At 41.4% G+C, this 18,084-nt stretch overlaps 2 protein-coding genes across 2 annotated transcripts; one reads left to right on the top strand and one right to left on the bottom strand.

The window, feature by feature from the left end:
• Window positions 1–2,369: 2,369 nt before the first annotated feature.
• LOC121698809 (suppressor protein SRP40-like) lies at window positions 2,370–3,437 on the top strand. Its single transcript, XM_042081214.1, has 3 exons — window positions 2,370–2,411; window positions 2,583–2,667; window positions 2,885–3,437. Exons 2-3 carry the CDS (start codon window positions 2,608–2,610, stop codon window positions 3,323–3,325), a joined length of 501 nt encoding a protein of 166 aa, XP_041937148.1. The 5' UTR covers window positions 2,370–2,411; window positions 2,583–2,607; the 3' UTR covers window positions 3,326–3,437.
• Window positions 3,438–8,328: 4,891 nt separating this feature from the next.
• spp1 (secreted phosphoprotein 1) lies at window positions 8,329–12,788 on the bottom strand. The gene is made up of 8 exons (XM_042080958.1): window positions 12,701–12,788; window positions 11,225–11,289; window positions 11,093–11,134; window positions 10,729–10,794; window positions 10,445–10,495; window positions 10,077–10,166; window positions 9,176–9,487; window positions 8,329–9,064 (listed from the first exon to the last, which is right to left on the bottom strand). Exons 2-8 carry the CDS (start codon window positions 11,276–11,278, stop codon window positions 8,591–8,593), a joined length of 1,089 nt encoding a protein of 362 aa, XP_041936892.1. The 5' UTR covers window positions 11,279–11,289; window positions 12,701–12,788; the 3' UTR covers window positions 8,329–8,590.
• Between the last annotated feature and the right edge of the window lie 5,296 nt (window positions 12,789–18,084).

The following is an 18,084-nucleotide window of genomic DNA, read 5'->3' as shown; positions in this document are numbered from 1 at the left end:
TTTCCCTTTTGATTAAAATGCAATTTTTTGCTTCGCAATGTACTTCAATGCTGAAGACAATAGTCATGCCATAAAAATGATAATGCATTTCTATGTAATACTTGGGTAATCAAATTGTGAAATATTTCATTTGATTTATGTAATTACTGCTAAGTATGAGATGATTACAAAAGTCTTATTAAAGGGGTAGGGTTTTGGGACGTAAACCAAACCTCATGCCTCAACTGGAATGCCTGACATCATCAGCACACACCCATTTCTATGGAAACCGTACTGCACTCATTGTCTTGACTGTGGGGCGGTCTGGGACCACAAACCATATCAGCTCTGAGCATACAAACAAGCCCCGTTTGGATTGAAGCGACTGAAGCTAGATCACCGAGGCACTCTGCTGATAAAAAGTCCTTTATTGAGCGGACACTGATGGCCAGGTGGGGGCAATAGATTACATGGAAACCCACGACTGTCATAATACCACCTGTCCTGGGTCAGCTAACTGTGCTTTTGAAAAGCACCTGAGATATCGGTCAGACTGTGACACAGCCATAGTTGCGAAGGTAGTAGTTTCCTTTGAATGAATATACTTCTCTAACAGTTTTATGTGTCTCGCATATAGTACTGAAGTGCTGGAGCAGACACCAAATTGTACTCTTGTACATCAGGACTCCCAGGAGGAAGATATACTGTATCTCAGTGGGACCTTCCTGGTAAAACAAATGATAAATAAAAAAAATGTCATTGTCATTTTGTTTTCTACCATTTATTCAGAAAATACTCACATATTGTTGTCCTTCCTGGCTGAGAGAGTTAATGCCACATATATCATGTATGGCCGTCAGAGTGGTGTTGCAATAGCAATAGCCCATTGCTAGAGAGTGGATCTGCTGAGGGAGGACCGAGAGTACCCCTGTTTCACCACCACAGCCAGAGAATGTCACATATGTGCCCCAAAACAGCCAGAGCATGTCAAATATGTGCCCCAAAACAGCCAGAGCATGTGCCCCAAAGTAGTTCCCCTGAATGAACAGAAAACAAAAAACACGTGCCTATTGGCACAGTACTCACCAGAGCTTTGTTGCGGTAACACAGCCAAATATGTACTCCAAGATGCCTTCCATGGACTGCCCAGATGTTAGGTTTGTCTTTAACAATCTGTTAGAGTGACCACATCTGCTTTCACGAATTTGCCAATGGTTAGAGGGGGACAGTATTTACAGTTATAACGGCCACACAACTTACCCATTCAAACAGCTCACCAATACCATAGACACAGACAGCTCAAAAGCGACATATTGTTCTGTTGCAAATTATAATGCAGTATTTGCACCACCAAGGAAAATAACTCCATCTCAGATCTGTCTATTCGTACCATAATATACTTACAGTAACTATGTACCGCTTTACTGCCACTTACTCCTGGACATTCTCTCCACAAAAATAAAGCACGCAATTTGTCTCCATCTCCTACTCCAGCCCCTACGCTTGCAACTTTTGTGTATGTAAATGAGTGTGCATAGTGTGTGTTTGTTTTTGTGTATACTGTATGTGTGCTTCTCTGTATGTGTGTGTGTGTGCGGGTAATGGTGTGTGTGTGTGTGTGTGTGTGTGTGTGTGTGTGTGTGTGTGTGTGTGTGTGTGTGTGTGTGTGTGTGTGTGTTTACTGTATTTGTGTATGTGTGTGTGCGTGTGCGTGTGTATGTGTGTATGTGTGTATGTGTGTGTGTGTGTGTGTGTATGTGTGTATGTGTGTATGTGTGTGTGTGTGTGTGTGTGTGTGTGTGTGCGTGTGTGTGTGTGTGTGTGTGTGTGTGTGTGTGTGTGTGTGCGTGTGTGTGTGTGTATGTGTGTATGTGTGTATGTGTGTGTGCGTGTATGTGTGTGTATGTGTGTGTGCGTGTGTGTATGTGTGTGTGTGTATTCCCGGCTATTTCCATACTTTTGTGCTACCTCGGTAAAGAAATTACCTATTTGATTCTATCAGGAGAAGGAAAACTGTTATTTTTGTTGTGGTTATTGATACAATGTAGAAGGAAATTCATAAAAAATGCAAATACAAATATGAACAAAGATTGAGTTTAGAGTATGGTTCGCTGTGACATTCTATGTTTTTTGTTATTGTTTCCCTGAAAGTATTTAATTGTTGCTAATGGATGTTGAACAGTTTTATTCCATGACTCAAGTTGGGTTAGGATAGATAGGATGAGGTTTACCAAAGACAACAATGGTCATTTAGCAGCAGACTTCACTTGCATCAGGTGGGAAAATACCCAAGGTCATAGAGACCCACCCATGGCGTTACTCATCACCTCTTAATGCTGTATATTAACCCTGGCTCATGCAAGAGGATCCTCAGTTGTTGAAGGATTTTAAAAGACTAGTCCATCCACGAAAGCAGCGAAGACCCAAAGAAGGTAATGCAAAATCTAAACTTCAAATACCTGCTCACATATAAGATGCCAACTTCATTGTTGTGTACACTAATATCTAACCAGCATTGTTGCTTAGTAATGAAATTATCTGACTGTTGCTGCATGTCAGACATGTGTTAAGCACAAGTTTGTTCATTCTTTCTTTTGGTTCAGGAAACACAGCACTAGAAACTGAACAATGGCGATTTTGAGGATCACTCTCTTTGTGATGTTTGTGACCGCAGCATTGTCAAGACCAGTAAGATTTGTAATTCTTTGACTTACTTAACATTTACATTCTTTGACTTCAGAGCATGGTGCTCTGTGCTTTGATCAACAAAGCGTATGGTGTTGTGATAGTATGCTCTTGAACATTCAATTATTGTAGTATAAGATCTTCCGATGTCACTCATAATCACTGTAGGGTGGATTGTAATGGGTACAACACTGACCAAGCTGTGTATCTTTTCTTATAGTTTGGTTTGCGCAGTCAAGAATCCTCTGAATCAGTTGAATCTACCGAGGCCATTTACGGGAGACATTACAACCCCAGACATGACGCATCTGAGGGCAGCATGGATTCCAGTTTTGAGGACAGTTCAAACTCGGATTCAGATTCCAATTCAGATTCTCATTCTGATTCTGATTCAGACTCTGATTCAGATTCCTCAGAGGAGGACATGACGTCCACAAGATCACCAATCACCATAGGAACAGTGAAGACCACAAGATCATCGCTGACTACAGAAATAGTGAAGTCCACAAGATCACCGCTCACCACAGAATTCGTAACCACAGAACCAGCTGCAACCACCACTGTGCCAGGCACCATGGTTCCTGTGCCACCAACAACGGCAAAGGATACTACAGGCTGTGTCACTCTGGATATTACAACAACAAAACGAGGAGACAATTAAGTTATAAAACAGTAAAAAACAGTACGCAGATGATTCTACTCTATATTGCGTTTTGTAGCATATTTGAGGATATATTAGATACTGTTTGTGATCTCAGTAAATTGTATGTTGCATGTTATTTATTCTGCACGCTTTTAGATAAATGCATTGTTTGCTTGACTTGATTTATATATATATATATGTGTGTGTGTGTATATATATATTTATATATATTTAGAGGCAGTATTAGAGGCATAATAAAGCCATCTTATGAAATAGAGCCTGTCTTTATCTGTTTCATGCACTCTCTGTTACCCCCTCCCTTGGTGTTTGCCACCATGGAGAGGTCATCTCCAGCCACATTTAGATTCAGTCCTAATTTAACTGACTGATATCTTAGCTAAGGTGTGTAAAGATCTGGTTATAACTGCAAAAGACAGTACCTCCGAGTAAAGCTGAGGAGGGATTTATGTACAAAAAGTAAATTTATTTTTAAAAACAGTCGCTGTCACTAAAAGATCATGCCATGCAAGGTTGCATTCATGCATGCAAGGTTGTAAATCCTGTGAGGAACTAACCAGAAGGGGGCAGTATTGAGGTATTTCCACCTACTGAGAACATAGTAACACACAGCAGGGCACCGGCCTTGATGCCAGGTACAGCATGCCAGGTGCAGCATTGATGTATCCCTTCAAAATTGCAAGTAAATGTTGGTTGAACTCAAATGTATTAAATTTTACTCAAAATTGTTAGCAGTCTGTTGAGATTTTATAACACCAGAGGTCTGATCCCAACTCCCTTTTCAGGGGGGCCAGCATGGATTCTGATCTTTTCAGGGGGCTGGCGAGTCTTTGGACCTTCATAATGTACCCAACAGGAGCAAACATCAGACACTGGCATCTGAGAGCAGAGTAATTACAGCCCTTGCCATTCCACTGCACATTAGGGATCCTGGTTTAGCTTGAGGTCTTCCTGATTTGCATGATTTAGTGAACAATAAAAACTCAGTGTTGAATGGGATAGGGTGAGTGTGCTGACTTTGACTGAGGAATGCTACTTTTTATTAATAGTCTAAAGACACTAAACTCATCCAGTGTACATATAGACCCTTTCAAGAGTTCCATTATCAGCATCATAGTTGGCCCCACAAGGCTTCCGTTTTAACATTCCATAATAATACATATTATGTTATCTTAATGCAGAGGAATTAGATTGGGAACCAAATAGAACGTTCAAGCATTATTTTTGTTTTTATAAACAGTATGGTTGATACAACGGTTGAAATACAATACAAGTAAATGATGGTGAGAGTTTTGCTAAATAAGGTGACCAGATTTCTGAAACACAATCCAGACAATTTTGAGTTCAGAAGCGTAAATATCTCCAAAATGTTTTATCTTTGTAAACTTAAGTAAATGTACTCCATTACTGTCCAGAGCCGGACAGTAATGGAGTACATTTACTTGAGTACAGTACTTGAGTACAATTTTGAGGGATCTGTACTTTACTCGAGTATCATTTTTGGGGAGTACTCATGACTTTACTCAAGTACATTTGAGAGGCAAATATTGTACTCTTTACTCCACTACATTTCTATCTATAACCGTGAGTACCCGTTACTACTTCTAAAAAGAAAAATCTCGGAATCCCTCAATTTGTTGTTTAGATAAGAGACGAAACCATGGACGAAACAATGGATGAAGACGCAGCAGGTCCATCCCAGGAATGTGCCAATCTTAATCTCGCCAGACTATTTCAATTTTCTGAACAAGTTAATGACAGTTTTCGCTTTGAGTGTTTCAATTACAAAATAGTATTTTGTATTTGAAATACGTATTTTAAATACATGTATTAGAAATACTGCCCATCCCTGGCAACATGGTAAAAAGACTTGATTTTAATTTCAATTCCTTTTACATTCTCCAAGGTATTAACATCAACATTTTTCATAACTACATGTAGGACGTATCTGTACATAAATGTAAGCACTGTGGCAGTAGTAATGCAATATTTAGAAAATGTAGGCTACTCTTGTACTCTTGATACTCAAGTACTTTTAAAAACAAGTACTTCAGTACTTTTACTTAAGTAGACATCTGACTGTTGTACTTTTACTTGTACTTGAGTAAAATTTAGCAAAGGGTAAAAGGGTGTACTCTGTCCGCCTCTGCCTATACTCTCATATACAGAGCAGCACAACCAAATTCAAAGGTAATCCTGCCTAATTTGACTAACTGTGTTTGCAAGCAGCCTTCTGTGTTTTTCTCTTATCACAGAGCGGTCTCAGTCGCCATTGTGCATCTAAATGAGATGGATAGACTTTTCAGGCTAGCATACATTACAACAGATACAGTTGTAGCCAATACAGCAAATACATCTCTTTAGTTTTTGTAAGGTCTATAGTAATCATTTATGTGGACTTTCTTCTTGGGACGTCCCTCCTCCTCTTTATTTTCATGAAATCAGTGAAGCTATGCATTAGCATAAGCGGTAACACTTTACTTGACAGTATCGACATAAGGGTGACATGACACTGTCATGAACACATGACACTGTAATGACACATGAACCCTAACCCTAACCCTAACCCTAACCTCTAACCCTAACCCTAACTCTAACCCTAAACCTACCTAATAATTACCTACTAATCCTAACCCTCATTTGTTATGACAAAAACCGAATGAGACATAGGGCCCTATCATGACAGTCAAAAGCACATCGTCACTCGTCAAAAACTTATTAAAATTTAGTAGGATGTCCAGTCCACATTGGGAGGGTTTTCGTTATCAAACATCGAGCACATGGCGCAACAAGGTGTTCCTGGGTTTTTTAATAAGTCATGGATGTGTTTGGGGCGTAACATCATTTAAACCAATGAGAATGACATCTGTCATTCCCTTTAATAGCGCAAAGCGTGATGTCAAATAAATGCATCGGTATTTTGACATTCAACGGCGCACTTGAAGCACAGTTTTTCTCGATTGCTTTTACCTGCTTAAGTAAACTAGAACCCACTTGGTCTTCATGACTACTTTCTTTGCACAGCAGAAGTCATCTCTTGCGAATGTGTTCACACATTTTCATTGGGTTCACACATTTCTCACACCCTTTTGCAAAACAGTTAACACAGGTGTCATTCAAAAGCCCCAAACTCTATTGGTTTTCCCATGCTAAACAAAAGGAAAACATCTTTTCACAGGTGGTATAGATTCCTTGCATAAGTCTGAATCTCTGATACACCTGTGTGAAACTCCTTTGCACAATTCTTCATCAGCAATCATTCATTATACATAAGAGATGTCTGTTCTGTGTTGCTATTTGCAAGTATGGATCTAATGCACATTTAGACAAAGTACTGTATTGCCTATTTGGTGGAGAAAACAGTACAAAAGGTGTTTACTGTATGTCTATTTCGATGAAAGTTGTAGTTCATTGAAATTTGCTGTATCTTGCTAGGTATTTGCTGTATGTCTTACATGTCAATGACAGTTACATCTTGGGAGGAATGAATAATTTGTTTTTTTATTCAGTACATTTTGTCTTTTCAGAGTTTTTTTTCTGATACCAGAAAAATGAGAAAGTATTGAAACAGACATAGCAAAAATGCTCATTTTGAGAAGTAGATTTTGCATTTTGTTGCCCAGTGTGTAATGATTGATTAAAGAGTGTTTTTGAATTGGCAACAAGTTGTAGTGTTTGAAGGCAAGATTTGCTGCATGTTTTAAGTGTTTTGAGAGAGTAACAGCCTTTTGCAAGCAAAATGTGTCATTTTGTCCAGAGTGCTTTTGTTCAGACACAGGTGTTAACTGTTTTGAGAACGTGATGTCAGAGTTGACACAGGTATCAAAACGATCGAGAAAAACTGTATTTGAACTCATTGGCAAAGTGAAACTAACTTTACCATGGGGTCAGTCAACGACAAGACAGTTATATGCTGTTACTTTCACTATTGACTGACAATGGGTTACCATCGAAAACATGTGCTGGAAAAAGCAACACTTACCCTAATATTGCTCAAATGACTGAATAAAAAACATTTATCCTGCAGAGGAGTTGCTTATATCTTGTGACAGTGTGTCTTTAGCTGTGCTCCATACGTGTCTCTCGCCTCTCCCCTAATCACTTTTAACCATCATGACCAATTTGCAAATAATGGTGAATAACTACTCATCATGAGATGTACAGTATTTTGTAATATCTTTATTCTAATTATGTTTCCCATTGTAATCGTGCAATTTGTAATGTTTTGCATGGACGTGGCTGGTGTGCGTTCATGGATGATAGGTGCACCCGCCAATATGACTGTTGACAATGCGCTCTTAAAATAATATATAAACAACTCGCCATAGACTTCTGACCAGGTGTACAATAGCGATTTTTAGACAATGCGCTAAGCCACTCCCTAAGTTGTTAATTGCCACACCCCTGGGCGCATTGTTTAAAAAATAAACGTGCAAAATAAGGAATTAAACTTTGCGCCGGGTGGAAAACGAGTTTTACACCATGCGCCAGGGTGCAAAATACAGCCCTTAATATTAACTGAAATGTCTCTCTTGTTAAAGCAACATAGTGTAATTCTTTTACCTTAAAATACTGGCTTCAAACTCATGTAGATGCCACTCTGACTTACAATACGGAGAATGGACTCTAACATTGCTGATGTGGCCCGGATTGTATGTACAATGTATGTCAAGTTTTTGTCATATGTAGGAGCATGACTTTTTTGTTGGTTTTTAACAAATTGGGCACCCGATTGTGATGATTGGTTCACAATCGTCACGTGAACCAAATTAGACATTACAGTCAATGGCTAGTAACTGCAATAGACTGTAATGCCCTTTACCAACAACAAATATTTGAAGGCCATATAAATGTCTTACAATGCATTAGTTTTTTTGGTGGTTTTTACAGGGGTCAAGGAAAGGCAACAAGCTAAAAGGTACTGAAAAAGAGCATTTTTATTAATAAATTTAGATACATTATACCATTATACATAGTAGTAAAAATATATATTAACGTAAACATATATGGTAAATGTGCAATGAACAATAAATGCCTGTGCTTCTCCGAGACACCCATGGACATTTTATTGCTCTTTACAAATGCTGCAAGTACAGACCTTCAAAGGGCCACAATGTCTCTGAATGTTCGCTACTATGCCCCCTAGCTGAGCTTATCAGTTCTCTCAGGCCTCACAGTGTTTAGCTGTGCACACCACAGAAGTTCCCCTTGCAAACTCATCACCGCAGCCAGCCGAGCATGGGGACATTGAACCAGCGATTGGTTTTACTTGGCAGTGATGACGATGGTGGGGGCTTCGCTGGTGGGCTCTGGGCCCAGCTCTTCCGAGGTCGAGTCGGACTGGCTCTCGTTGCTCTCGTCGCTCTCGTCGCTGTCGGCGGCCCCAGGTGTGGCGGTGGCGGCGCTCTCCTCGCTGCTCTGGCTGCTTTCGGACTCCTCCTCCTGGCTGGTGCTGGCGCTCTCGCTCTCGCTGGTGCCGTCGCTGTCGGCACTCGCGCTCGTCCCCTCGGCCCCCGCGGCCCCAGCCGTCGCCTCTTCCTCGCTCTGGCTCTGGCTGTCGCTCTCGCTCTGGGAGGAGGCCGGGCCCTCGGCGGCGGAAGCACTGCTGTCCAGGCCGGCCTCGGCCTGCTTGGGGACGACGGCCTCGTCTTGGACGCCGCTGGAGGTGTCCAGGCTCTGGCTCTCCACGTCGGGGGTGCTGGTGTCCTCCTCCAGAATCTCCTCGTGCACCTGGAGGGCCTTGGGCCGAGACAGAGCAGTGGGTTTACTAGCTAGACTGTGCTTACTTACGGGCAGTGCAGACGAGGCGGGCAAGCGGGCGTTGTGTACATGCCGCAGGACGGTGTATACCTTGTAAACCTTCAGGGTCTTCTCAACGTTGTTTGCACCATCATCAAAGGTCGCGCCGGACTTCTTGCTCACCATGTTCAGTCCCATCTTGTCGTCGGCGTAGGACTTGTAAGGTGAGGGCTCCTTCTCCACAACGTTGCTCTCCAGGTAGCCGGATTTCTTATAGTCGCTGTAGCCCATGCTGTCGCCCCGACCACTGTCAGTGAACGGAGGGAATGTGGGGACCACTACCGATATGGGAAAAGCGGTGGTAGCAGCAGTAGTGGGTGCCTCTCCAGACTCCGTACTTTCGCTAATGCTCTCCTCCGTTTCCTGCAAAACATACATACCGCCTTTAGTCTAGAGGTCCTCTATCATTACCATACCCATATTCTCCATAAATCCCTCTACTCTCGACTATAAGCCAAGCAAGGCTATGTATATCTTAGTTTTTACCATAATCCTATATATGGTGCAAACCTCTTCCATCTACAGTAGTGGTCCTTTCAGAGTCAGACACATTCATTAGTTAGATAATAATAATAACTCTGGAGTCTACAAGAGTCAAGACTTTTCTTTTTTTCAACATCACAGCAGCTTCACTGCAGTGTTGCAGTAATTCCCAGCATGATCACTGGCAGGCCCTGTCTCCTTTACATTAACATATCTCTGCATATTTGAATGGGGCACACTTGAAGAACTCTCATAGTGCATATTTTGGCTTGTGTGCCAAACCATATGAAATGGTTGGAGTGAAAATGGAGTATGAAAAAGAGGTATGACATGGGTGACTTCTCTGGGACTGTGCTGTATTTTTTCCCACCCCTCTTGGTATGGCTGCATGCTTATGCACGGTATATAGCCCTGAAGATTCACATCACATGTGTGTCTGTCTGGGGATGGCATAAATGGAGTGACTCACGCTCTCCTGTGTGTCCACGCTGTCGGCACTGTCGGCACTGTCCGTACTGTCTGTGCTGTCTGTGCTGTCGTCGGATGCCGTGTTAGATTCCTGAGGACAGAGGAATATCGGTCATCAGTCAGTCAGTCGCTTAGATATTCCAGTCCACTTCCATGGAAGTGACTCAAAATCGCATTAGTCAAGTCTGTGTCTGTATATTTGATGTTAATGGATAACTTTCCACTAACTTTCCAGTGAATGTGACAAATCCCTTTTTTTTAATTGTGTGCGTGTGTGTGTGTGTGTGTGTGCAGTCACTGAGAAAATCTAAAAATGTAGCAGATGTGGTATGCTCGAGGGTTTGTTTACAAACAGATCGCTCTACATACCTCAGTTTCCTCTGATGTTTCCGTGCTCTCATCCGAATCAGCAGGAGCAGCCTGGAACAACAACAGCCCAGGGTGAGAAAACACTTCCACTAGTCAAGCAAGTAGCAATTACCCCATGCCTACATGTGTGTGTGTGTGTGTGTGTGTGTGTGTGTGTGTGTGTGTGTGTGTGTGTGTGTGCGCTTGTGCATTTGTGTGCATGTGTTTATATTAAACATTTGTGTGACAGGGTTTAATCTAAACACATAGACATGACAGTTCTCAGCAGAACAGTCGGTTCTTACAGCAGGTTCTGCAGCCTTCATGGTCAGAGTTACAGGAGCTTTCCGAAGTACCGGAGCTGGCCTCACCTGAGAACATGACAATTCCACGGTCCATTAACGGAGCATTGTTCACACAGAGAGACTAATAAAAGACAAGTAGCTTGTAATAAACATACTTATAAATTCAGACTTCTAACAGGTGAAATTATTTTGACCTCATAAACTATTTCAGTACTTGATGACACATCTGAAATGCACATTAAATGATTTGGTCTGTTTTGAAGGCCTACATATTTGGACAGGCAGATGACTCAAAGTTATATTTGTGAATATTAATATTGTCCAGATAAAAAAAAACTGTGGGTGTTTTTAAAATGAAACATACCACTTCTTCTGAGCTCTCTGAACTGCTTGCAGAGCGTTTCACCTAAGAAGCAGAATTAAGTTATGTGAGATGGTCAGTTACGTTTCAGTCGGAAATGTACTTATTTATGGAATAGCTTTCTGTTTTACATACTGGGTGGCAGAAGACGCTTGCAAAAAGAAGCACAAAAACAATGACGGCCTTCATGGTCTTGATGTCTGGAGAGGAACAGAAAGGAAACTCATTTCAGTGATTCATTACTTCCATCTTTTCCATCACAGTAAAACTTTAAACACTTTAAACAGTACTTTTCATCATTGTGTCACATTTTTGCACAGTGAGCCTTAAAATACACTGCACTCCCTTTTTAGACCTCTAAATCCTAGTGAAAGCTTTATGAATTGTTCTTCATCATGTCCCAAAGCTAAGTGCACTACAATTAAAGGGCAATTACTGCCACTTTTATTGTCAGGTCCATCTGAAGTGAGACCTCACAGCTTAACAAAGGTTGGAGGAGAGAGAGTTCCGCAGGGAGAACACATGCCCACAGCTTGTTGGATATCCAGGCCCTTGCTGCCTAGTACCGCCAACTAACTTCCGGCCCAAAACATCCTCCATGTTTTCCATTTCAGCGACCTTGCGCAAAATATACGTTGAAAAACCTCCCTCTCGTTGACTCCACCTATAATGATCTTGACAAGTGTATAATTCTCCGAGTTAAATGCGGAGGCTCTGAGAAAACCACAGCCACAAGATGGAGGGGGTCGGGTGTACGTTGGGTGCTGAGAAACGCCTCAAAGTTTATTTTGGAAGCTGGAGCCAGTTTCTCATTAGCTCGTCTATTACAGCGAGGCGAGCCCTGAAATTTGTGTCGCTAGTGGAAAGTGCAGAGCGTAACGCTAACGCCACGTGAAACATGGCCACTATAGGAAAGGGGGATGCTGAGGCCCCAGTGCAGGGGCCGAGACAAGTCTGTGTATCCGCTTTAATTGTAGTGCCTGTTATTATTACTGTTTATCTAATGAGGCTTTGATATTGTGGCTTCGCCGCTGGAACATGTGAGTCGGTGACAAACCCAGGATGGGGTGACTACAGACTGCCCACAGCTTCCGCCCCCTTTCCCTTGGTCGTGTTTGTGTTAATTGCTCCGGATCCCAAAATGTGGATTGTGGTTTCATTTCATCTTTTCCAAAAACCGGCTCTCTCTGACTGTGTGCATTTGTCAATCATGCAGCTCTTTGTTTTGGAGTGCCTGGATCAAAGAAATACTGCGCTCAGTAATTTCAATTCTTTCTCATCCAGTGCCTCATACTAATCAGCTGTCACCACACTGTCTTTAATCCATACTGCATAGCATAATATCTCTGAATGCCTGAAGTGTAAATAAAGGTCTTCAATTTCAGACAGAAAAGCTCTAAAAACCTTAAGTAGGTATCCCTTGCTATAATCACTCTAAAACACTCTTCTACAAAGACGAGAAACTAAGGCTGCATGTCTACAAGTTGTTCTCAGCCTTTTGCATTCAACAAGATGTGAGGCAACCACTCTTAACATTTACCCTTAACATGGTTGCAAGACTTACATGAAACAGACTGAATATATCAAGAATACATTGAAAGCTGTTTTTACCTGTGGTTGTCTCTTCAGGGAACTGAAAGATTCACTTCAGGTTGAATTCAGAGTGTTGCTCAGTATGCTCCTGGTTGCCAGTGAAGTGACTGAGGATTGTGATGCTGCTTTGGAGGATGCTGCTAGTTGGCTTATAAACCCTTCAGCCTCCGGTGTCAGCCAATGGCAGCGCAGCCTGTGATGTCATGAGGTTTACCACGGCTGTCCCACCTCCCATCTCCCACTCTTCCTGTGGTTGCTGCGGTCGGCCAATGCAAACATACACCAATGGGCATGGCATGTCGGGCACAACAAAAGCTCACATATCTTATATTATTCTTGTGATCCTACCAAAGTAAAAAAAACACCATGGAGGTGGACTGGTTGCATGACCATGGCAGATTTGACCATTTTCTTTACAGATTGTGAGGGTATCATCTTTTATTTCATATGTCTCAAGCACCTAGTTTCCATGAATGGAGAATGCACTGAAACATTCTATGAGCATTCCAACTAAGCAAGAAAGCGATTGGATTTACGAAAAGAAATTAGGCTGTAGACTAAAATATCAGGACCTCACCGGTAGCATATTGGATTAAAGCATTATCTTCACTGAAAAATAGTCATTACAGGAAAAGAAAATTGATTCTAAAATTTGCATTACTTCTGACAAGGACCTTAGTCCTTGTCGGAGAGCAAGGTCTTCTCTCTTTGCATGTCTTTCTTAAATTTGTGTGAGCAACTGATCGGCATTGTTTACTCTAGGCAGCTGTTGCACAGTTCCAAGTAACGGAGAAGATGATATGGCTGGTCAACAATAGAGATCCCTACCGAGAGGAACAAGTGTGTGAATGCAGCTTAAACATTATTCTGTTGCTGTAGCTCTGTATCTTAAATGTCATTCGCTTTGGACAAACGTGTAAATGAATGAGCAAGCGAGCGAGTGAGTGAGTGAGTCGAGTCCTCTCACCCTCCCCGTGCATTCCAGTTCTCCTTGTGGGTACCACGAACACAATGGAACTGAGGCAGACTATCTAGCTCTAAGGTCATGTCCTCCATCAAAGATAGCTCTGAGAGACCACCCTTTTGTCTGTACCTGGATGGAAACAAGGCAACTAATACATTTACACCTTAAACCCTCTCTCCGTTGAGGATATCTCATTTCTCAACTATCAACTTAGTGCAGATCAACACAAGATGAAGATAACTACAAAGTAAAATCCTACGCTAAGTACCATATTGCTATTATTCCAAAACTTTATTTGGATACACTCCTACATACCATACATTTTCAAGGAAGCATGCCGACTATCTGCTAATCAGCATTGGTCCTTGGGGAGCAAAGAACAGACTCAAGGCATCAGGGGACAGATGAGGCGCAATGACTTGCATAATGAAGTTATTTAAACTAAAGTATTAGACTTTATTCACCAAGGTAAGTTGTGATCTACTTTTAGAAGTAGGCTTAGGAATACAGATTTGGCCTATAGTCCAGGGGAGGGCCGGGCCATCACTCCTATGTGGGTGTAAAGGCTGTCTGTTTTATGATCCCATCCCCCTGACACATCCAGACAACTGTGCATTCCCTGAATGCTACGATATGATTATTTGCTATAAAGTTGGGAGCACATTAAAGTCAACAATCCTCCCTAAGTGGTAGTTAGCGTCAAACGCCCTGATGATTTGCTTCTTCGTCACAGACTCTACCTCAGGCTTGCAATTAGCGAGTCTGGATCAGGGGAACTCATTTGACAGGTAGTCGTCCTGCCTCTATCTGCTCGGTCACCTTCACTCGAGGCTATAGAAGCCGTTTTTTCCCCCTTCACAGTGATGTAGACACGAGGGGAGGGAAGCACCACATTACGTTTCAGAATGCGCCTGAATTCCAGACTTGTCTGAAAAGTTTGCATTGAATGCGCCAGGACTTGTCACATAAAGCAAGAGGTTTGAGGGAAGAAAAGTTGTGTGTTTTTACCCCACAGTGTTCCATCTTGGGTGTCTGTCACCGCGACATGTTTCCTCAGTGGCCTTTGTCTGGAAGTTTTTCAAGAACGTCCAAATGAGCGTCTCGCTTTCCGCTGTCTTGCGCCGTGGCTGCGGTCCGCGGGCGAGATCGACACAAAAGACACCACCACCGAGACCGCCACGGGATGACTGCTGTTTTCCCCACGCCACTCTGAAATAAGCCACCAAATAAACTCCACCAAAGTCTGTGGATCAAAGTGTCTCTTCAAATTCATCTCTTTGTCTCTTTATTTGTTCTTAATCACATAAACAGACATATTGATAGTCTGAAAATATCGTTAAATGGAATGGAATTAGGCCTATATTCCAATAACTATGAAGAGACAGCATTTCCTTTGGGGTCTACAATGTGTCCAAAATGGTTTATTGATAATGTACAAGAAACAGTTGTAGTCAGCAGTATAACAGTTGGATAGTTCCATCTTGCGCCGTGAGCAGAAAGATAAGGCTTGATACTATGAGCTCAACTCAGATATTAATTAGGAGATAGGTCTATGGATCATATTTTATGACATATTGTAAGATTATAATAATGATGAATTGTATCCCAAATGTTTGCTTTAAGGTGTATTTAGATTTGTAAATTTTTTAGATTTTGTAAAGTAGATTTGGTGTAAAACAACTACTAATCCTGGCCAAACAAATGCAAATGAGAGGCCTGTTAATGAAGTTTGATTTACGTCTACAAACGATAGTCTGCAAATGATTTTGTTAGTCTGACATAGAAGCAAGTACTAAATTAAGTATTTACACAGAAAGAAACAATGATATTGAGACACTATTTAATATCTGACAAACTCCTTGTCTGGCAATCTGAACGATAACACTGGATGGCTCTTCTCCACAGAGTGTGTTAAATATCTTAATCGCCGTCGGGTCAGTTTGGTGCCGTGGTTTGGATGTGTGCAAGATCTAGAAAATACATGTGGCACCAATTGAGACGGATCCACACAGCATTAGTTTATGATGCTGATGTCATTCCCTGAGACGCTTAACCCATGAACAATACAGCTCCATTGTGGTTAAACTGAGACCAGGCCATCGTTGTGGTGCATCTTTGTTTGGAAATAACCCATAAATTCCACATTACAGTACGTGGATTTGCTATTCATATCCATAATTCCGTCTTGGAATGCTGAACTGAGCCATGAGCTTTTGTCCAGTAGAAGATGTATATGAATGCTGAAGCACAATGGGAATAATCTGATGTGGCCTTTATTGGGTCACTTTATGAGGGGTGAATGAGTTGTTTAAGACCCAGGAGTCATAAAGTGTGGTGTAACACTAACTATTATACAATCCCAGCTAACAACCCTCAAAGCATTGAAAGAACAGTATATAGAATGCCTTTACTATTGTCCAGCGTTCTTGAAGCCGAGAGACCATTGTCAGCATTGTGCAAATGACCAGTTTGAGTGTGGTTTCCATGATTTTTGTATGTTGTCCATTAATATTCTGCCCACTGTACATTAAGAGTTTCAGCTATGTTAATGGACCCTGGATTCCAAGGAAAGGGAGGAGAGTATTTAGAAATTTAGCACAAGCAGCTGAGTGATGTCTCTCTACAACCGGCAGTTAAAGCTTTTTGAAGGTTATAGTAAAAATAATTGTATTTTGAAGATTATGCCAAATTTATACAGCACAAGTTAGGGAGTGGGTCCTTAAGAGAGGCATTTCCATTGTGTTTAGCTAATACAAATGCTCAGCACAAGCCTATATATGTTATAAAAAAAAAGACAGTTATGGGTATTTTCCCCTTTGGCTTTTTACTCTTTTGTTTTGAATTTAGAGAAAGAAGCTGAAGAGAGGGAGAGGGGGGCGTGTAGAGAGTAACCACAGGGGAAAACCCTTATCACATCTCAACCACTAAGTACATGATAGTACACAACAGTAATACATATGTCAAAATGGCAGGTGATTCACACATCAACTAGACAGATATACTCAGCCTACACATTTCAGGTGATTAAGACATCAGACAGGTAAACATTACATTAAGCCTTCCAGACAGCATTGACTTAGGTTTCTTATATGTCTATGGCAGAGCATTTGTTGGGAAATAATCATCGTTCTCAATCATGCATCCGATCTTGCTGAACTGAGAAATCAGTGGAGCAGTTTTCCCATCTGATCCACTTGCATGCAGAAACATTGTGCTTACAGCTACCCATTCCCACACTAATGTCACACACAATGTCTGTATGTGCTGGCCTATTTGGCTGTAATATAAAGGAATGCCATCATCAGCATGGTGTATACATACAATTTAATTGAGTTAACTTGATATTACTATCACATAGTGTAAATAAATAAATAAATAAACAAACAAACAAATCAGTGAACATGAATTTAAATTGCATATACTAGTCATTAAAGATCAAAGCTACCTGTGATCTGAATTGAACATCCACTGAAACCATGCAGGATCAGGGCTGGCTCCATGCCAGGGTGTAATTTCATCAGCAGACCCCAGAAGACGAGATTTGACAGGAGGTTCATGTCGTTCATACTTCAGACTTCATGTCAGGTTCAGACTTCATGTCGGGTTTAATGTGACCTGAAGTAAACTCTGAGAAGTGTCTTTTGATGTCGTCCCTGTGGAATGGTTATTGGATTTTACTCATGCATTACAGAATACGTGAATCAACCTGGAGGTGCAAGTCTGTCTGTGCCTTGAGAATGTTTTGAACCTAGTTAAAACAATGTAAGACTGTTGTGTTTTTAAGCAAAAGTGGAAAAATATTTTGTTGAATTTTATGACTGGGTTCCTGTCTCAGATACAGAGGGGAAAGAACATATTTTATTGTTCAAATACAAATAGCGACCCGATACAAATTATAAAACTAATCTTTTCGACACCTCTTAAAACCAAGGGATTGGCCCACTATTCAGAAACAACCGGTTTCAAGAGGACTGGAAACCATGAATTTCCCCATTATTATTTGTTATGTCAAACCACCATCTGCAACAACAGTTTTGATGAGTGTAAATATGAATGTGGCCGATGCATATAAAATGCCGAAATGAGTGTGGCACTAGACATAAAACAGAGTGTCAGGGCATAAAAACAAACACTGTGGAACCCGGTGCAAGATTGTTCCAAATCCCTCTTGTAGTGAGGATATGCAATACAGTTCTCTGGTACTGAATCAACAAGGAGCCACTTACAAGCCCGGATCAACAGCCATCAATACAATTTACAACTCAGAGCTGCGTCCCTGCCAGAAAGAGTGGCTTTCATTTTTATTATTTTTGTTTGTTTGTTTGTGTGTTTTTGCCTTTATCATATAGGACAGTGAAATGACCCGGGTCAGACTCGAACCGGGTCCCCTTCGGCATTTGGACACGTACATGGCATGGGCACTGTAGCCAGTTGCATC

The sequence above is a fragment of the Alosa sapidissima genome, chromosome 23 (assembly GCF_018492685.1).
Source record: "Alosa sapidissima isolate fAloSap1 chromosome 23, fAloSap1.pri, whole genome shotgun sequence".
In the NCBI taxonomy this organism is placed as follows: Eukaryota; Metazoa; Chordata; class Actinopteri; order Clupeiformes; family Clupeidae; genus Alosa; species Alosa sapidissima.
This window is presented reverse-complemented; position numbering and strand designations above follow the sequence as displayed.